General features: G+C 36.5%; 2 protein-coding genes across 3 annotated transcripts; one reads left to right on the top strand and one right to left on the bottom strand.

Annotated features, from left to right (window-relative positions):
* Positions 1-1,789: 1,789 nt before the first annotated feature.
* Positions 1,790-8,057, bottom strand: LOC143375727 (uncharacterized). Of its 2 annotated transcripts, XR_013086959.1 has the most exons (5): positions 7,758-8,057; positions 7,124-7,614; positions 6,736-7,049; positions 4,670-4,976; positions 1,790-3,218 (listed from the first exon to the last, which is right to left on the bottom strand). XR_013086959.1 is itself a non-coding variant. In XM_076825126.1 (4 exons), the coding sequence occupies exons 1-4, from the start codon at positions 7,814-7,816 to the stop codon at positions 4,917-4,919; spliced, it is 924 nt and encodes a 307-aa protein (XP_076681241.1). In that variant the 5' UTR covers positions 7,817-8,057; the 3' UTR covers positions 1,790-4,916. The 2 variants fall into 2 exon arrangements, 1 of the variants encoding a protein (XP_076681241.1); XM_076825126.1 differs by having other exon boundaries at positions 1,790-4,976.
* Positions 8,058-9,958: 1,901 nt separating this feature from the next.
* Positions 9,959-17,477, top strand: LOC143375976 (uncharacterized). Its single transcript, XM_076825725.1, has 3 exons — positions 9,959-10,240; positions 10,823-10,969; positions 15,003-17,477. Exons 1-3 carry the CDS (start codon positions 10,103-10,105, stop codon positions 16,848-16,850), a joined length of 2,133 nt encoding a protein of 710 aa, XP_076681840.1. The 5' UTR covers positions 9,959-10,102; the 3' UTR covers positions 16,851-17,477.
* Positions 17,478-22,012: the final 4,535 nt, after the last annotated feature.

Below are 22,012 nucleotides of genomic sequence, written 5' to 3'. Positions count from 1 at the left end.
GCTTTCAATCCGCCTTCCAGTAGTGTATGTTCTAAGGCTGCGCGGTGCTCAGTGGCACTGTGGTTCGCGGACTGGACCCTCGTATCATAGATGGGAATGCCGTTTTTCGTAGCGTGTCTCAGGAGGCAGGAATAAACTCGTCGACTATTATGCTCGGTAGTATACAAATTTCTTTGAAAAATAAAACTTTATTTTCACCAACGACTACACTGCGTCTGTAACACACCAGTTCTCGTCCAAATTCTAAAAGCAGATTTTGCAAGATTAGTTTCCTGTATAATATAGATAGACGAAATATATTTGAAATTTCAAAAATCATACTGGGATAAGGAAGCTGAGAAGAAGATGTAGGTCTAAAATAAGGGAAATTAAAAGTATAGCCTCGCTAAGAGGTAGGAACTTTATAACATACCAAAGACTGTTAGAAATGTTGTATAGATTAGCTATAGTGGTTAAGTTATACATGTTATGTAATATAATAGTGCAATAAAGTATATGAAAAAAAAAGTTCTCGTCCAATCACTGAAGTTTAGCGACGCTGGGCGCGCTTAGTACTTGAATGGGTGACCGCTTGGGAATACCGCGTGTTGTTGGTAGTTTTTTCTTATCGCTCTAATTCGAAATATAATTAAGGACGTTACATGAAACATTTATGTATTTGCATAATTTCATGCTAACTTCTTTAAAAATAGTCCCATTTACAAGACATTTGGTTATAATTTTAATCGGAAGAACGCCAGGAATGTACGAACCCCTCTTACTGCTACCATTATAACCTTGAACAAAATTATTGTTATTGCATACAAAAATTTAAACATATTTTTCAAATCTCGATTAACCCTCTGTATCCTGTGCCTGAGTCAAATTTGACCCACCGCTTGAGATCGTTAACACACACAATAATGGATCTGCGTATGCAGTTGCGGCCAAGTCATCATTTAGTTGTTGTGGGTGTCATAAAAACATAAACAGGACCTTTCCGGTGACTGCGTTGGAGCAACAATGAGAAAAGCTCGAGACAATACCATATTTTCCTTGGAGAATCAAAATGGGCATACGGCCTCTGCAGTCATACAGTTCTCCACCACGAGACCTTATACCGAGGAGTGAGGAGTGGGAAGTGAACATTGTGTACTACGGTCGAGCTCGAGGGCGCATCGACTGAACCAGGGCAGACTTAATGCGCACCCCTGCTCTGAGGCGAGCGAAAGAGGTAGAAGACCCACCCAGGGTCTTCGGATAACATTTTGTAGAAATGGATATTTCGCGGAGGGGGAACACCTACAGAAATGGTGATAATGTATGGGTGTATCGACGCCAGCGCCAAGCAAAGCCAAGTGACGCCAACGCGAAGCCACCCACGGCGAACCAGCGTCGCCAGGAAATAGGTATTTGTATTTTTTGTTTTCCTGTTAACCAGGATGGCGTTTCAAAGCCTGTCGAAAGCGATATAAAGATATATTGCCCAACGAACACTATTATTGATCCTTTCTTTATCTTTTTCCTCCTCTCTCTCCTTCGAGTCCCAGCAGCAGCGGCGCATCGGAAGAAAGGTCGTCTCGGTCACCCATCTTTCCCCAGTACCCGCTCCGTGATGCTTAATAACTTCGGTGATCTAACGAGAACCGGTGTCTCCATCACGGCTACGGCAATGCACATGCGCCGATATCGTCAGCGCGGCAAGAGCACAGGAGATGAAATTGGCATGATAGGAGTGAGATACATGAATCATATATAAGTAATCGCTGACATAAATCATGTAGGTATTAATTAATGTACACAATGAATAATAAAAAAAAGTTTATATGTATATTTAAGTTTATATACATAATATATATAGTAAGTAATATATACATATGAATATTAAATGTGATATATATGTACATTTATGTTTACTGATGTTTGAAATGAATCAATTTTGAGAATTGATGTCTAATATAATCAGTTTCCTGTTCTGATGTCGCACATCTGCTTTCGTGAAATAGACGTAACTTAAGGGGCCATTCCGGTTAGCGCGTCGAAAAATTCAGCGATTTTCAGGAATTTATTGCGACGAAAATAAATTTAGTAATGGAATAAAACTTTTTTCTATTTATTAAACTACATTCCTACCGTAAATAAAAAATATAAAAGTAATAAAATTATTGCAAATGCTTTTGAAAGTGGTCTTGATGACATGTTTAAAAATTCATGCCTCTCAAAAATCCAAACAGATCGGACTATAATTAGTGATTTATCTTAAAAATTAGTAAAATAGCGGGCAAAATGCAAGAAAAATGTTTTTTCAGCTTCTTTCTTTTGCTATTTTCGATTTTAAAAGTAGGTTAGACTCAATAAAAATACTTGATTTTAGTCCCTGCGAGAGTCACAGGTGTGCAGAATAAGCAGTAAAATTTATAAAGCAATCGGTTCGATAGATTTTTAGATTTTATCTTCACGATGTGGACAAATGTCGTTTCGAGAAAAATGGATTCAAAGTTTTCATCCACAGAGGCGGAGCCTCTGCGCTCCCTAAAAAATGACTCTGTAGAAGCTAAAATAATCGGAATTTTCCATGGAAATTTAACAGTACATTCTTGACAATATGTACTTCCGAAAAATGTTTTTAAAAAATCGATTTTTTCAACCCGTCTAACTGGAATGACCCCTTAAGATAAATTTTAGTGATATTTGTTATTAATTGTGTTTTAAGATTGTTTAAGACGTCCAGCTCCATAATATGGTTTGTCATTCATTTCCACGTCGTTAAAAACGGAATGGCAAACGGTTTTAAATGTTTTTACAGTAAAAATATTTTCAAAATTGTTTATTTTAAAAATAATGTGATCATTTTCACGTATAATCGTTTTGCATGCTCGAGCTATTTGCGATTACATTTTTCGAAGGAAAGAGTAATTTTCCTCTATTTTTTAAATTTGTCAATAAAGAATCGGTGGATTTCATCGTTAAAAATGTAGAGAAAGCGTGACAAATTTTTCCTACTAACTTTTTTATTACGAATCCACTGGTATATTTGATCACATTTCCCCCACATAAACTGAGTGACCATAAAGTTGACAAATAAATAATCGTGATCAAATACGGTCAGCAGATGTATCATCAACTTCATCGACTGTAAATAAGCCATAGCTTACCTTTGACTTACTTATCAATGATACATATGTATACATATTTATAAAACATACAATGAAGCCAAGGAAGCCAGTTTTCCTGTTACTCTGCAAAAGTGACATATCTTTAAAACCTCTTAGATCTTTAATATATTCAATTATATATTCTGCATAATTTTTTAATTTATCAAAACTGTCATTTGTAAGAGCCGTAAATGTATTTTTTTGTTTTACAAAATTTCGATCTTACGTTTAATGGGTCATTCTGGTAATCACGCCGCAAAATTCGACAACATTCAGGCTTTTTTTTCTCAGTGAATACAATGAATAACAATGTCAAACTTTTTTTTTTCATTTATTAAGCTACTTAGAGTTCCAAATCGCGCCTTTGAAAAGAAGTACCTCCCTGGCGGGAGTGATTTAAGTTCACAGACTCATCTGAAACAAAAAAATCAAGCTGATTCTTAATCGTTATGAGTACCGCTATCGCAGGTGCCAGAATTAGCCACGTAAGTTAATATTTAACAAAATTGCGCGCCTTCAAACTTCAAGTAAGAATGGAAAATTTCGAAACTTGAAGTTTTAATGCGCGCAATTTTGTTAAATTCTGACTTACGTGGCTAATTCTGACACTTGCGATAGCGGTACTCATAATGATTAAGAATCAGCTTGGTTTTTTTGTTTCAGATGAGTCTGTGAGCTTAAATCACTCCCGGCGTCTTTTCAAGGCGCGATTTTGAACTCTAGATAACATTGAAAAAACACAACTAAAAGTGTATTTAAAAAATTGTCCCGTATACATTACAAGTAGCTTAATAAATGAAAAAAAAACTTTGACATTGTTATTCATTGTATTCGCTGAGAAAAAAAAAACCTGAATGTTGCCGAATTTTGCGGCGTGATTACCAGAATGACCCTTAATACATCAAAATCATCATTAAATATCGGACAAAATAAAGCAATTTCTACTGTCATTAAATTGCTTAGGAACATATTGCTTGTAATATTTTAAAGCTACACTGACACTGTCACTAAGGATTTGGGCGGCTAATTTTACATTCATTCGTGCATTTTGAAACATAATGTGCTTTTTTGTTATTTTTGTGTCACATCTCAAACCTGTACCAAATTCCTGCACTTTTTGCAGGATATCAATATTTTCCCAATAAATACTTTTGCCTATAACGTAACTTTAATTTATCTCGAAATGTGTTTCTGACCAATTTTAGCATGTGTCATGGGTCCCAAAAACAGATATTTCTTTGATTATAAGGTGAAGAATATAGGGCTTAAACTTTTCCCCCAATTTAAAATAAGTATAAATGCTGAAATTTACATTTGTATGTACCCTCGAAAGTGACAGAATGCAATATGACTCCAGTTTCATGGATTAGTTGCACACATGTTTCGAGTAACATGGCTCTCTCTTTTGCACTCATCAAAGCGGTAAAAAAATAACGCAAAAGAACTTTCCAGTAGCCGAGATGCTAGTCGAGATTTATCTATAAGGTTATTAACCGTATGTATGCCTAAATCTACACGTCCGTAATAACACTTACCATCATAAACTACCTGTTGTCGATTCGCTATCTCGTCTATGACAAAATTGCAAAAGATTTGAGTTTTTAGTTTACGAACTTTACATTTCAAAGCTTCGAATACTTCTTTCGTAAATCCTGGTCGGCCATGTAGCACTGAATACCATCTAACGGATGGTCGAAATGCGTGGAGGAAAGTTCTTACTGGTTTTACGCACGTACTTGTACGCTTTCGGTGAATAAAAGTTTAATGTAAGGGCAAACGCCCTCACTTCTCCCTTTCTATTTTTCGTTTCCAGGACCCTTTCATTACCGATGGAAGTGTAGCCTAAGTACGCAAATAAAAGACAAATACAAATTTACAAATTAAAAAATCTACAAATTTACAAATTTATTTTAAGTACATTTCGCAGACTGAGAATTACATGAATTTTTCAGTCCTAATTATGACTGAACTTTACTTTAGCCCCCACCCCAAGCCTTTGGCACGTATATACGTCAATTTACGCGTTTTGACGCGTTGAATACGAATATCGTATCCGTTTTTTTTTCGGTAGAGCCGTGGGTGGGCGAAGGGGAACCTACACAACCAAAATACGCTAAAAACGGTTACGATATTCGAACTCAGCGCATCAAAACCCGCAAAATGGCGTATAATACGTGCCAAAAGCTTTCGGGACGGGTGGGGGTAAAGTAATAGACCGAGAGCTGGCTACATAGGGGTCAACGTGACTCAATGCAGTCACAGTTCTTATTTAAAAATGTTGAATTAGTGTTGCCGAATACGAAATCGTTGGTCTGCCGCGTCAGTCCGGGGAACTAACGCGGGGGTGGAGGGTCAAACAGGTAAAATTTCTAGCGCAATAACGTCATTCTTGCAGTTCTGAAATTTCACATACTTATTGTTTACACATTTAATGAACGATATGCAAAATGGCGAACCTCAAAGTGGAGGATAAGACCTTGGCAGACGTCGATGAAAAGCGCGATACGTGGCTTGCGCGCTAGTGCAAGGGAGAAACAATGTATATTTCTCTCTTTCACTAAAGCTGTTCGAGTACTCGGAAAAAGCGAGCCGAGTCGAGCCGACTACCCGTAAAAACCGAGCGGCTCGAAAGAATCGAAAAGCTTGAATTTTTTCGAGCAGACCGATTGTGTCCAGTAGCTTGAAGCTTGAATATTTCGATTATTTTAGGTTACGTTTATCTACGGGAATGTAAATAATGGTTCTCAATAAGTAATGTGAATAATTAAAATGTAAGCTGTAAATGGAAATATTCTGTAACTTTTGATAATAAGTACTAAATTAAAATCTTTCTTTTTTTTCATTTTTTTTTTTTTGTGTATTTATGAATGTTATTCATACAGTTTATGTTATCTTTCTTTTCTTCCTACTTTTTTCTTCGTAACCTAAAATATTGGAAACATTCGTATTGCCCGAAACGTACAAGCTTCAAACTTCAAGCTACTCGACACAGTCGGTCTGCTCGAAAATTTCGATCTGTTCCAAGTATATTCGAGCCGCTGGAAAAAATTCGATTTTCTTGGTTCTTTCGGGCGCTCGGTATTTTCGAGCCGCTGGAAAAAATTCGAGCTACTCGGTTTTATCATGCCGATCAGTTCTTTTGAGCTACTCGGTTTTTACGGGTATTCGGCTCGGCTCGGAAACCGAATCTCGGCTCGGTGCGAACTTCAAGCTACTCGAATATTCGAATACTCGAACAGCCTTACCTTGCACTAGCGCGCAAGCCACGAATCGCGCTTTTCATCGATGTTTGCCAAGGTCTTATCCTCCACTTGGAGGTCTGCCATTTTGCATATCGTTCATTAAATGCATAAACAGTAAGTATGTGAAATTTCAGAACAGCAAGAATGACGTTTTTGCGTTGGAAATTTTACCTGTTTGACCGTCCACCCCCGCGTCAGTTCCCCGGACTGACGCGGCAGACCAGCGATTTCGTATTTGGCAACACTAATCCAACAATTTTAAATAAGAACTGTGACTGCATTGAGTCACGTTGACCCCCATGTAACCAGATCTTAGACTATAAAGTCTTCCCCTAATTATTACTAAATTTTAAAAATACCATTAAATTTTCAGTAGTCATTTCCATCATTCGATTTTTCGTCTTGAAATATTTTACAAGTACTTTCATCGTCATTACATGACCAATCAATCTGTTTCGAGCTTGCTGTAAACTTTTAATTTTCCTGTGTTGATTTGCAATGGTCAGTTTTGCTAACTGTAAAGCTCTTATAGCTTTCCTATGTGTAACACGACGTAGTGTTCTAATGTCACCACTGTGGCGAGGATTACGTGCAGCTTTAGCAGGTGTTTGGAAACACTGAATACTTTCACAATTCGGTGGTGTAGGTGGGCGATTGATTGGTCCAGAAGTTTCTATAAGTGTCATCAATAATCAATTAATTTATCAATTCAATGTATTTCAATCATACAAATACAGTCATTTTTACCTTCCAATAATACAGTGGGATCATCATTGACAGACACAAACTCAAAGTTTCCTGGGTTCACAGTTCTATTATCAAAATTAGCATTCTCGGTATCTACATTACTGGAACTTAGGTCATCTACAGCTCCATCGCGAACTGTTTTATCAGTGACCCTTCCATCGTCAATAGTTCTATCACCCAAGTTGGTATTGTCAATATCTACGTTTTTGCAATTTCTGTCATCGGCAGTACCACCTTTGCCAGTTGCGCTTTTCTGTTTCTCCAGAATAGAATCTTTAAAATTTTTTATTAAATCCGAACGCTTATGCACTTTCTTCGTCCTGTTAATAGATGGCACAACGTCGCCCTTAAGAATTGTACTTTTACCTACATAAATTATATCATCTTTAGGGAAATGTCTCCAACAGAGTCTAGTAACATTGCTCAAAACATGTTCTTCAATGTCGCAAAAAGCTAGCCACTTCTTACGAAGTTCCCTGACTAGCGGAAATCTATTGAGAATGAACGAAATTAATATTACATTTGCAATATGAAGAAATATCGTAGAAAAAATTAACCTAAATTTATCACATACTTGTGTGCACGACATAGTTTAATTAATTTAATTTATTAAATATTACATATATTTACTTACGCATAATAGGAAGCGGCTTTATCTTGGTTACCGCACAACACGCAGTATCCGTTTGGCATTCTTTAATTTGTACTATAACCGTTTCTCGGATGAATTTATTTCCTTGCGTTCAGTCACAGACAAGGTTGGACAACGTATTCTCGTATATGGCTCAATGATATCTGATCTATTTGATACTGATGATACCTACGAATCACTACGCATAACCACGCATAACTAAATACACAAAAACGTAGTCCATATCAAACTGTCAGACTGTATCAACACTGTATGAAATTGGTAAAACATGTATACAATCCCTTCCCTAACGGTAATCGTGGCGTCGCGTCGGCGATATCCGCGCATGCGCATTTCGGGCGATTGGGACAACCTAGGGCGGTATTCTCAGGGCTGTATTCTTAAGCAAATACTTAAGCATTCGGCATCCTCTACTAACTATTAGGTTAGTAGAGGATGCTGCATGCTTAAGCATTTGCTTAAGAATAAGTAGCGACTGAGAATACCGCCCTAAGTAGCCACAATGAATACCGGCCTACCTCTCGCTCACACGAAGTTTTTTTCTCTCGCACAATGTTGGTCGCCAACTGGCTCCACAGGAGACATATATACCATTCCATATAAGAGTACACCTACGCCCCCCACGGATTTGCAACCAATCTATGCAGCTCTCGCTACTGCCTGCGCACGCGATTGGTCGTAGCGCTTTCTCTGTCGGTTTCCTACTAATCAAGCCTCTTCAGAGTTATCGTTTTGCGGAACGAGTCTGCTCTTAAATGGAGTGAAGTCAGAGGTCGGCGCAGTGTTACCAACCCTACGGATTTTATACTTAATCTATAGTTAAAGTAACTCCTGACTTAACTCCATTTAAGAGTAAACTCGTTCCGTGTATCGATAACTCTGAAGAGGCTGTTGATTAGTATTAAATTTAAGGTAAAAAATCCGTAGATTTCAGTTTAAAAAATTAATGAACCTATATACGCGCTATATTGCTATACGCAATTTATCGAATTACCGGTAAAAATTTAGCGAATTACCGGTAAAAATTTGAGGGTATTTCTCGCGATTTACCGATAAACCGGTTTACCCCGGTTTTGTATTTGTATTTATATTTTTTGTTTTCCTGTTAAACAGGATGGCGCGTTTCAAAGCCTATCTCGCTTTATATTGCCCAACGAACTCTATATTATAGTCCTTTATCTTTTTCCTCCTCTCTCTCCTTCGGGTCCCAGCAGCAGCGGCACACCGGAAGATAAGATAGGTGGTCACCCATCTTTCCCCAGTACCCGCCCCGCGATACTTAACTTCGGTGTTACTGGTTTTGTGGTATTGCAATCCCTAGTCTGAATCAGCCTTAAGTGTGCATATGGCGAGACAATAAAACCTACGTTCATATCATAGCAACGCAACGGGAATACAACAATATCCATTAATTATTTTTTGTTCAAAAACAAGCGACTGAGATACACCTTCTGTATGACTCCTGTTGCGCGGCCACCTGAAGAATCTTGTGCCTCGTGGGAATTTCAGCGTGGTTCAATGCCCATGGAGCCCAAAGGGGCTCTGTTCGCGAAACACGTTTATTTAAATGAACTAAATATCTTGTAATGAATAACTCAAACTCGATAAATTTAATAAACTGAAGCTAAATTGTAACGATAAATGATTCGGTACTGGTTTTGAAAGGAACAAAATAGTTTTATGGATATCAATTCTTGATTTATTATGACACGTCTGGACTATTACAAGGTCGACGACAAATTGCCAGAAGAAGAAGCAAACTACTTCGTATTTTCCTTTTTTTCTTATCAGTGCAATGTTTTCGAGCGCTTAAGAAGGAGGCGAAGACAAATATCAAATGTTGAAACGTTCACTTTCAACTCTTTTCTAATACATTTAATTTGCTTAGTTCAAATTTCGCGCTTCAGGAACTTACGCTAAACACCGCTAGGGCGAGGATCGCAACACTACAAACTGTTGGCATGCATAAAGGATGCATAAAGTATGATTTATGTGTAGTCATGCAGAAATTGTATTTCAGTCGGTTCTGACGTTCATGAATTTAACTGCCAATGAACAGTACTGAATTCATATTTCAAATTTTCCGCTTTTAGTAATTGTTTACCACTACAAACAACCAGAGGGTACTGTCCGCCGTAACGAAAAAATACATTGAGTGTCCACACCATGGTTTCGCGCGTACGGCCACATGACTAAACTTTATGTTGATGGCGATGTCTCACTGGAAATGAGACGCTGACCGCGAAATGTGAAATGTCGTTACTTATAAACAAGCAAGAGCATCGTGAAAGTCTTAATTTACGTGTATTGCCATAATTAAAATAATAATGAGCTGGGAAATCAGCTGCGCCGATATGTGTCGTGCGTGCATGAAAGTTGATGGCATTCTTCTTCCAATGTACGATGATGACACTATCAGGCAAAAAAATTTACCCGATAAGCTTGCTGAATTGGCATCAATAAAGGTCAGTATCAAAATATTGTTCACGTTTCACCCTCCAATTTCTCAGATGCATCAAACAGTCTTATTTTATATTTAATTGTATTTGATTTTTGTAATACTACATATAACCTCAAAATATTCCGCAGGATTTATATAAAATGTAATGCACTATATTTTGTACGGCAATAAATATATAGGATAGGTGTTTCAGAATCATTTGTAGATTAAAATGTAGTAAGTAATCAATCTGAATTAGATTTGTATACTTAACATATTTTTACTATATAGTTGTAAGGTCTCGTCGTGTTCGTGCTCCGAATGATCGAAACATTAAAAAAGTTATGATTCTCAAAGTAGTTAAAGTACATTAATAAACTACATTTACAGAGGTAATTTAAAATATTTAAAGAAATATCTATAGTAGCTTGCAATAAATGTTTCGCAGGTAACCATAACCTCAAAGTAAAATTTAGCAAAATTATAACCCCAGACTAAAAGAAGTATAAAAAGTATCTGATACAAATCTTGGATTGTAAACAGAATTTTTCTCATCTTCTGCTCCTAATCTATAACATTATACGTGATTTTTATTATTTGTTCATAGATTGACAGGTTTGACGGTTTGCCAAATACGCTTTGTGCAAAATGTGCGTATCGTACGGATTCATTTTACAACTTCAAGTTACAAGTTCAAGCTACTGAAAAGAAGCTTCGCAAAATGTTTGAAACTCAAATTGGTTGCACTATAAAGGTAAGACGTGAGTAAATATTAAAGCGGAAAAAGAATACCCCGACTGAGTTGCTGAGATTGAATTGAATCCCAGATCTTTTATTTATCAGGCGACTGCTTTGACCAAATTCACTTATGGCCATTTTCTTCACATCCTGATATCTGCCAGTTAAAGTTATCTGGCAGATATCTGGCACGTGCCTATTTCTTCGCCTCCAGTGTCGAGTTATCTGCCGGTTATCCTCCGGTCAACTTGACTAGAGGTTCGGGCACCGGATAGCTGCTGGAACTGCCAGTTAATGCGTTTTTGTAGTAGTGGGGGAAGTAGGAAATGTGAAACAGAGAACAGAGTTATGTTTGTGGACTGTTTTGAACGCCATTGTATACTTTGCGACACCAAGTAATTTTAGTTTTGTTGGAAAAGGCCCTTCGACTAAAAAATCGATTAAAAATCGAAGTGATCATAAATATTAACGTTTTCGAACATTTGGAGGAAGAAGAGGCCTACTTTACTCCTACTTATCTAAAACTAAATTTCTAACAGTAACATGGGGAAAATAGAAGTAAAATGTTATTATTAAAAACCATGGTTCTTTATTTGTAACATTATTTTATACTCGTTTTTTTTAATTCTGCTTCTAAATTTTGAATGGTTAATTCGTTTATTCTTTTTTTGCCTTCGCCATCATCTATTGCCAATTTATGAATAACTTTTTCTGCTTCCGATTCATCGATTACTAATTGCTTCTGCAATTGTAATAGTTTCTCCTTTAGCGTTAATAGTTTCTCACATTTATTCCCCATACTAGTTTTTTTTTGTCTATCCTTCGACACGTGACTCTGTAAAAATGAATCACAATGAAGTTGTTGCTTTACCTTTTTTGCGGCGTTACCGCGCCAACATTTCAGTCATAGCGAATTCGGTATCTCGCTCTGGCTCTGTGTGGGTGCCAGAAAATGAGTTGGATTGGTTGTTTCTGATAGAGACGAGGATAGCTCTATAACAATCAACCAATTCAAGTCATTTTCTGGCACCAGCTCAGAGTCAGTGTGAGATTCCGAATTCGCTATCAGTTAACCATAGAATCCAAAAGCGTGAAGAAACACGCGCTACTGCCATCTGACAGATAGCATCTAGCTGGCCGCTAGCTAACTAGGACTTTGTCCAGAAATGAAAAAATCGGGCGTTAGTCATCAATGAATTCTTTTTCTCATAAGTTTCATAAGTCGAGGGGTTGTTTTATTCTTGTTTCTATACATTTTCGATATGTGATTATCGGTATTTTATATAGATATTTTGTTATAAGAACTTATAATGTTTCCTCCAGAAAAGCAAATGAATCTTTTCTACAGAAATATGTAATTTGATGTACTGTGTTTAATCTGTGTACCAAAACATTTGCATTTTCCAAAATTACTATGCCTGGATGTAAACATAAATATAATGTTGTCTTAGATCTTAATTGACTTTTGCTAATAAAAGTTTATTTTAATTTATTTATCGAGATGAAACTTGGTGGGTATTTCGAGGGGTGTAGAAAGACCCCAAATATAAAATTTTAGCTTCGGCAATTAATGCGTTCAAAAGATACAGGGGTAATTGTGCATAAAAGAGTTACCGATTTTTTTCATTCACTTTACCACGAGCACCCCTCTTAACAATATTTCTGTTGACTTATACCGACACAACGCATTCCACTTTCCATCTTGTCCCGGGTATTAGTATTGGTTGGGGCTAGATTAATGCGGGGGGCGCGTGCCCGCTCACGGACGCGTAAAGCACGGTAGTGAACCGATGTGAGTTTGGCAATGCTAAAGATGAGACTGTGGTTACAAAATTTAAAAAATACAAAATGGGGGCGGGATGGATCTCGGGTAGAGAGGCCTGCACCAACGTCCAAAAAAATTTCAAAAAAAAAATTAATAATTTTTTATTAATATTTCGGAAACTAATAAATACCCGAAGCTACATTTTTAAATTTAAGGTCCACACACCATCCCCACCCCTCAACCCAAACGGCATCTCGATAGGCCACCGGTCCCTTTCGGAATATGTAATATCCTTGTGTAGGATGAGTCATCTGTGTCCATGACCTTAAATTAGTTGTAAACTGTTTACTTTACAAGAAAACGTTTCGAACAAAAGTTATATATGTATTGCAAAAATTGGTTTTGATAAACGAGAAATTTATTTGGGTAATTGTGCAAAAAATCTGTTTGAGCACCGATTTCAATGATTCTTGAATATGTTGTCGGGGACATGATTCTAAGCAACTTTTTCTATACATATAACCGCTGCTCGGCTGTACTTTTCGCGATATTCACAAAAAAACTCTGATCGGTAGTTGGCTATTATAGATTTATTTAATTCATTTAATTTTTACAAAACGAAGTTCCTGAGCTCGGGGCCCAGGGCAAGTGCACCGTCTGCCCGATGCTAAGGGCGATACTATTAGCACGTATGATTGAAAATAAACTGAGTACTGTTAAATTTAGATTCATTTTTATGAGAATTTTGCCAATCCATTAGTAATAATATTCTCAGGAAGATGTAATAGAAAACATAGGAATTATAATTTTCATTACTAAATGACTCGAAGGCCTGACTGCCGCGCTAACGAAAGATCGCAATGTTGCGAAGTAGAAAATGAACTTTGAGCGAGATTTGTTTTCAAAGCAAACATTCGGGCACTCTCGGACAATACTTACGATGCTTCCCAGAAAGTATCGACGTGAGAACACGCTGATGCCACTCAAAGTGCATCTTCGTGTCAATTCAATATACTTTACGAAATGAGTCGATTTACGGATTAAAATGGGAAATCGGAAAGTAAGTTGACACTCTTTAAAATCGCATAACTTTTTTAAAATTGGTCCAAACGACTTGAGTTTCTTTTTAGAAGCTAGTGGAATTAGTTTTCTAGGTGATGTGTTTCGTCGTTTTGAAAAAAGTTGCAATTGGTCTGGGTTAGGTTGTAGGTTTCGTCTATTTTTTTTTCTCCAAATTTTGGTCTGAGCCTGTAATGAAAATTCAGAAAACCCGTTTGTAGATTGAAGTAAGATGTATACATGCTAAAATTGTTATCTAAATCGGTTAATGTTGCTCTGAGCTACACACGTTTAAAGATCGCAGAATAAGGGCGAAAATCGCGAAATTCTCGAAATCAATCTACAAACGAGTTTTTTGAATTTTCATTAGAATTTTGAAAAATTTCATTAAAATTTGAAAAAAAACGACCTTCACTATTTTCATCGCTATTCCGACCAGTTGCCATTTTTTTCAAAACGACCAAACACTTCACCAGAAAACAAATTCCGCTAGCTTCTAAAAAAAAAACTCAAGTCGTTTGGACCAATTTTAAAAAAGTTATGTGATTTTGAAGAGTGTCAACTTACTTTCCGATGCGACTGTAGTTAAAGCATTTGTTTATGAAATTATTTTATTCATTATTTAATCAGTTTCTGAAATAATATCTTTCATGTATTTTATTGCGCGATATAAACTTTTGCTTGAAAAATAGTGTGACTGAATTTTAATATTCATCCATCCATCTCGTCCATCTTTTCATTTCATGTAAAATTAATGCAATAATTTTAGTTTTAAGAAGACCTGTTCCAAACAAATGTTTTGCAAATCTAAAAGAAGAATGAATGATAATTATGAAGTTTATAAACTATTATTTCGATGCGGCATTAGCATACATTAAATGAATAATTAATAACAAATTGTATTAATTTTATGTATCGGCCGTTTGACCGAAAATAGGATTACTTACACTTAGTAAAATTGGTTTAAAGAATTCTCATTAATTTTTTACCGGTTTTCATATTATATTCGTGTTATATGAAACAAACAATAAAACATTAGAATACTAACTTTTTAGACTTTAATAGTTTTGAAGATGCCGTAGTTATTCTTTAACAAAGATCACTCCTTTCTACGTTAATCCACAACCAATTCTGTATTTGCATTTTTTTTTCTTGCTATAGCATACATTTGTACGTCATCTGAAAACAGTAACTTTCTTTTCAATTGGTTCGTATTAACTTTCAGGAAGAAGCAACAGGCAATGACTTCGAGCAAGACTGTGCAGAGCAATCGGACGAGTCGTCAGAAGCCAAACTATTAGACCACAAACACAGCACTAAGCGTACAAATACCATAGACAGTTCAGAGGATTTTTTACAGGAAGAAATTAGTATAATTGATAAAGGAGAACACGTATTAGCAATCGACGTGTCCGAATTAGTGGAAGAAAATGCTGAATTTAATGACGCCGACATATCTAGACTGAGGGACATTATTATCTCGAAATTGCCAGGAGCCAAGGTTAACCAAGACAAAGAAGTAAAGGGCGAGATACCAGATGAAATTACAGAAATTTTGGAGTCCGAAGAAATAGATTATACAATAATGTATATACCGGAGGAAGGTGTTTCTTTAGAGCACGTAACCGACAGTAACGAGCTCCCACCTGAGAGAGAAGCTACGATTAAGTTAGAAGCTGATAAAAGAATCCTCGAAGCCGACTGCGAAGGTGAGATATTAAACGATGCAGCGGACAACGAGGAATTTTTTAACGCAGTGTTCACCGAAAGAACTACAGAGACGGAAGTTACCAAAGCAACCAACGGCAAAGAATCGAAGGGAAGTTCAAGGGAAAGAGTAAATGGAAAAAACAAGCGAACAGTTTCGCTGGAATCGAACCACCGCGCGGAGGAGAGCGATGACTCCGATTCCGATTATTTCGTTGATCCGAAAGATAACATACTGGGCAGCCTAAACGACACAATAACGAAAATAAAGGAGATCAAACTGGATGACGATGTGATGCAGTACCAGTGCACTTTATGTTTACAGAATTACGACAAGCTGACTGGTATCTTACTGCATACTATAGACAATCATGTACCCAGCAGTGGGCCATTTTTTTGTGTGGTGTGCGAGAAAGATTGCGATAGTCACCGAGAATTGCGGGCGCACGTGAAAACGCATACAGGCCAGTTTCCGTATTCCTGTTTCATATGCAACAAAGCGTACACGATGAAAAGGTATTTGAAAAGGCACATGGTGTGCCACACAGATTTTCCGAGGCACCGGTGCCCGAAGTGCGGACTCCGATTTCAAATTAAATCTGAACTGGAGTCTCACATCACTACACACGTACGCGGTGCTCCTTATGCATGCAGCCAGTGTCCGCGGCTATTCAACCACAAAGGTAACTACAAGCGACACCTGATCACCCATTTGGACCCGCAAGGTCTTCATCTACCCAAATATCCCTGCAAAGTCTGCGGAAAGAGGTTTCTGAATAATCGCACTCTGGAGACGCATATGCGTGTCCACACTGGCGAGAAACCGTTCAAGTGCGACGTATGCGGCAGATCGTTCTCGCAGCAGGGAAACCTATTGAATCACATGAGAATTCACTCGAATCCACGGAGTTACACCTGCGAAGTGTGCGGGAAACGATTTAATCAGAGGGCAACCTTAAGGGATCACAGCCTCTTGCATACGGGAGAGAAACCGTACGTCTGTAACGTTTGTGGGATAGCGTTTACGTTTAGTGCTGCACTGAGACGTCACATGTGGACTCACACAGACGGGAAACCGTTCGGTTGTGAAATTTGTAGTGCTCGTTTCGTTGGAAAGTACGACTTAAGAAGGCACATGAGGATACACACTGACAAGCCTCGCTCGAAGCGGAGAAAAAATCTGAATAAATCGGATGACACGGAAGACAGGGCTAAAGAGGAAAACATTGATATCTCTGAGCATCCTAGCACAGAGACCGTTTTGATTGAACAGGTTCTTTTAACTCAGGACCTTACGCAAGTGGCACGGCAAGACTCCGAAAAAGAAAATGTCGACGCTCTTTTCAATCTTATACAGTACGGTTAATGTTCGTTCTTTTGTTCTGTATCGTATACTTTACCTTACTCTTTTAAATATGCGATCATCTTCAAAAGTGTAAAATATGTAATTATCTGAAATAGATTAAGAGGAAATTATTGTTACTGTTAAATCTTATTTGGATAAAGTCATTACAGTTACCTATTTTAAAGAAGTAAAATTATGTACACACTGTCGAGAATGTGTATACGGTATATGAAGTATAAGAAAGCATTAATTTACTGATTTGCTAAAAAATGAATATTAATGCCTTCGTTAGAACCTCGTCAGCTTCTAACATGGTAAGAAAGAAAAGACACGTGTCCGTCTTGTTAGTTTAAACGTATTTTTTTACACGTAAGAGAAATGTTTAAATCCTTTTTATTTCTCTAAATTTTCACAGCGTTATACTTTTCACGCTAACGTCATGCGTTTGGATACAATATAGAGTAACGAAGTATGTGTAATAAAATTTGCATCGTATGAATTGTACCTTCCTATTTAAGGAAGGAAAACTAATATAAATCTTGTACGTGGGTCTATTATTTCCATTTTAAAATAATATGAAGAAGTTTTATGAAATTTGTAGAGAACAGCTTTGTAGACACTTTTTCATCAAATAAAATATGTGATTATAATATTTGTTGATTTCAATTCCTGCTTGTCAGTCGCGATTGTTAAAAAACAATTTCATATTCGCGATTGCTTAGGTATGTTTGTAATTTGTGTGTTTTTTTTTATTATAACTTTGTAAAAAATGCTACTATCACATGGATTTTAAAGGAAATTTTGTTGCGAAATTTTCACTGAATATACCGCAACTAATAAACTTAAAAAAAAAACACGTTTAAATAATTGTTAATGATCACGTAAAAATATACATACAAACGTTACATCTACAAAGATAGTAAAAGTTTTCTATGACATCTAAGATTACTTCTTGATATTGTGTGCGTGTAAATTTAAATACGCAAACTAAATTATTAAAGTATGAAAATCACTTTAATTCGATTAAGCTGATCGAGTAAAATCTATTTGATTTTTTATTAAAATTAGGTACTGGTATAGGTTAAATAATTACTACGAGAATAAGCAACTTAATGCAGATATGATTGTATTTTAGAACATTGTACGAGAAATTTTCAAATACATATGTGCTTTTTTACAAAGTTGAAGATTTTCTTAGTGGCAAACTAATTGTAAGTAGTAGCCAATTATTTAAATAATTTAATAATTCAATTTAATCGAAATTGAGAATTCTGCAGCTTATATTATAATGCGAATTTTAATTTTTTTATTGCATGTGATTTTTAGGGTCATAATTTCACAAGAAAATTTGATTTCCTTGTAAGTAGTTAAATACGACAAAAGCGGAACATTTTAAAAGTGATTTGGAAAGAAGAAACTAATTTTCGTATGCAATAAATCATTTGGGAATTGTTGAACTTGTAAATCACTCGTATACTATGTTTCATAGTAATAAAGAAAAGTTTATTTTTGTATCCCATTAATTTGTTGCATCAAGCATTTTAAAATGAATACTTATACAGGAAACTGTTTTCAGCACATACAAGCATCATACTAAAAAATGGGACTATATATTATGGCTGTTGCCGCTTTTAATATCTGTTAGCGCTTCTTGTTATTTTTCTAGCACGGAAAATTAATATATTACGGTCACTATAAAGTTATAAACACTGGTATACATAGATGTATATTACAACAAAATGTGTTTCGTCAAAAGAAAACCGTTCATCTTGCGTATAAATAAATTTAAGGCAGATAGAAGATATATTTAAGCATACGATTGTAATGTTACACATTTGCAGATTTGTGTAGGTCTATCTAAAGTCTGTCAAAAATTGACTTTATTTTTTATACTTTCCATAGCTGTATAATTTTTTTTGTATCCTAAACTTTCGGTGGTGATGTGTAATCAGTATTGGGATATTGTGCATAAATTTAGTTACCGCTGCTGAGAGCAATTGAATGTACATTAGGGTGGTCCTTAGATACAGCTAACGAACTCTACAAATGACGAAAATTGTTTTGTCGAATTTTGTTGGTCTCACATCCTAGAACGGTTCTACCCCTAAAAGAGTAATATGTGTAAAGGATGGGCTCGATCAAACAAGAAATCGTGTGTCAAGAACCCTGAAATTTACATGTAGTGTAGAATCCCATAAAGCTAGGTAACTGCACCGCTGCTGCTGCAAGTGCTCTCTAGCAACGTTGTTCAGTTATCTAGCTGTTTCTTTTTTCTTGTATTTACCTAATAGTGTTTAGTGTAGCTTTCAATATCCCTACTGTCGAAAATCGTGTTCGATTAAAATAGCCAGTGCAATTATTATTCTGGAGCCTATTTGACCGCGTTCGGCCGCGCGTTCACAGTTCACACTGCTTCGGGCTTCAGTCGAGTAAAATACAATTCTTCGCATGGTTTAGAATATATTATTATTTTTAGAAGCAAGGTACTGGCAGATACAAGATTTTAAATACTTTTTTTTAGCAATATATCCTTTATTTATTAACTTGCACTGTTTGCAAAAATGTAGGGGAGTTGTGCTTAAGATGACATACTTTTCGTACTGACAATGAGACAAATATCTTAACATTAAAGGTGGTATCAAATATAACCAACAGAGCAGTCTTTATCTGGTTATTAATTTAACATAAAATATCAGTCTCATTACTCCAGAGTTAATAATAGAAGTAAGAAAAATAAAAAAATCACATACATGTTCACCTGGGTAAATTGACACACGTCAGTGCACAATTCGCAAGTAAACTGCTTTTGTTTTAGAAGAACTCCGGCACATAATGTGTGGCACCAGGGGGAACACAATTGGCAGCATGCACAGTGTACTTTTGGCTTCTATCGGCTAAACAATTCATTAAGGGGGTATTATACCCAAAAATTCTATTTTTTTTGTTTGATTTTCTAATATTTTAGGGTTTCGAAAATATGTCTCTAAAATATTAAGGTGGAATTCGAATAACTCCCAGAGTTATAGGGGCTTAAGGGGGGAGCCTGGTGTAACTAAATGAAAATCGAGGCATTTTTCGGGATTTTTTTTTAAAGAAAGTATTTGATAGATCTTTCTGAAACTTTCAGGATATTGTATTAACAGGTTAAGGTATATAACAAAAAAAAAATTATTAAAAAGAGCGGCAAATAACAAAGTTATGCCCAGTCCGTTGGCGACGCAATTATTGCACTGCGGGCAACGTAGCGTCTTTTGGTTTCATCTGAAACCAAAAATCGAACAATTTTCTTTTAGTTTATGAGTGTACGCACAGAATGAAGTAATTTGAAACTTAAAAGATGCAAAATGAACAAATGGCGGCCTCTTGAATAAAAAGTTCACTGTTTCCAACGAAATTTTGCCTTAAATGTCTAAAAAAAAGTTATTTATTTAAACAATATCATTATACTAATAACTTAGTACTATGAAGAAAATATTCACAAATATCCGTGCACAAGGCCAAGTCGATTGGTTGAATATTTTTTTAGTTACATTGCCCGCAAAGTATAAAACTGTCGTTTCGAGAAAAACACATTTTAAGTTTTGCGGTAGCCTGGCGCTCCGTAGCAAAACCGGCTATATCCGCTTTAATTTTTCGAATTTTGTTTTGCGGCTTTGGGAACATATTGTCATGATGTTCAACTATTGATTTATGCAACAAAAAAAAATCGATTTCTTCGATCCGCTACACCAGGCTCCCCCCTTAAGGCCGCAGCGTGGCCGCCAGTCGTTCCCTCGACCCTTGTATCTAAAGAGGCTATGACTGCCAGCAGAGAAGAGGCAGCTGCCCAACATGATTTTCTGAAGCTGAGGAAGGTTTACTCTACGGTCCTGGTATACCAGATTAGAGATAAGTTGCAGAAATTAATTGTTATCTACCGTAACTTCAGTCGTATAGGTCGTGCTGCATGAAAAACTTTAAACGCGTTTTTCTCGAAACAATTTTTTTAGATCGGGCGCACATTTTTCCCAAAAACTACTGGGCCGATTGAGCTAAAATTTGACACACATTCAAAGTGAATGTGTACCTATAGCCGGAACTAGAATTATATCAATAGTTTTAATACAACTTCCCCCACACCTTGTTTTAGCTCAAGAAAAGTCGGGAAAATCAAATATAAATTTTTAAACAGCTACGATTTCGGTAACAATGTCCGGACTTGGTTACATCTAGTTCGGGCGATAATTACACTCATATAGATTAAAGAAATCTTTGGTACTTTCGTTTCAGATGACTAGGACGTCCGCAATTCCTGTGCCCGATGGGGCCGGTTTTTGATGACATGACCTGCGCTTCGGCGTGTAACTTCTACAAATTTCAATATAACGCATTCCAAAAATTTGTGTTGATGGTTCAAACACTACTAAATATGTGTGCAAAACCCCTGCCCTGTAGGTGCGATAGGTTTTCCAGAATTAATTTCCAAATATCACCTTCAAAAACGAGTGTCTAGACTAGAATAACCCCTTAAGCACAGTAAATGCGCGCTGCATTAGTTTCATCATCATCGTCATAGTCTTGTGTGAAAGTTTGGCCCGGTTCATCATCCGCATCATCTTCAAGAATCACACGCTTTATCTGCTTTCGAGCTCAGACGTTTTTGCGATTTTCTTGCGCTTCGTCTATTAGCCGATGGATGATGAATGAACGACAATGTCTCGCTTTTAGCGCGAATATTTGTAAAAATAACAGCGGTATGTGATCGCACCTGACTATTAAGAAAGTGACTGCGATAATCTTTTAAAATTTGTAATAAGTGTTGTTTCTGATTCTCGTCTTCTCTTATTAATTTATTATAATCTTCTATTAATTTGCTACCTCCTTGATTGTACCATTAATCACTTTTAATGTTATGTAAAATTTGTTCTTCTTTGGCTACCTGTACCTAGTCAGGTAGCCTCTACAATAATACCTAGTTGTTGGGGATATTGTAATATAAAGAGACTCGGGGCAGTAGACGCATTGGTAGATACAGTAAACATGAATAAATACAAGGAAAGAAGAACAGCTAGATAGATGGAAAACTTTGCTAGATGACTTACAGTACTGCCGGAGCCGTGCATATGAAATTCTATGTTCTAGTGCCTCGTTACCTGTCCGGATTTCAACCCCGTTAATTGATCGTCGCTATCCCCATCAGTTTT

Source organism: Andrena cerasifolii, chromosome 13 (genome assembly GCF_050908995.1).
Source record: "Andrena cerasifolii isolate SP2316 chromosome 13, iyAndCera1_principal, whole genome shotgun sequence".
Classification (NCBI taxonomy): domain Eukaryota; kingdom Metazoa; phylum Arthropoda; class Insecta; order Hymenoptera; family Andrenidae; genus Andrena; species Andrena cerasifolii.
The sequence above is the reverse complement of the archived record's forward strand: the minus strand, read 5'-3'. Positions and strand labels throughout refer to the sequence as shown.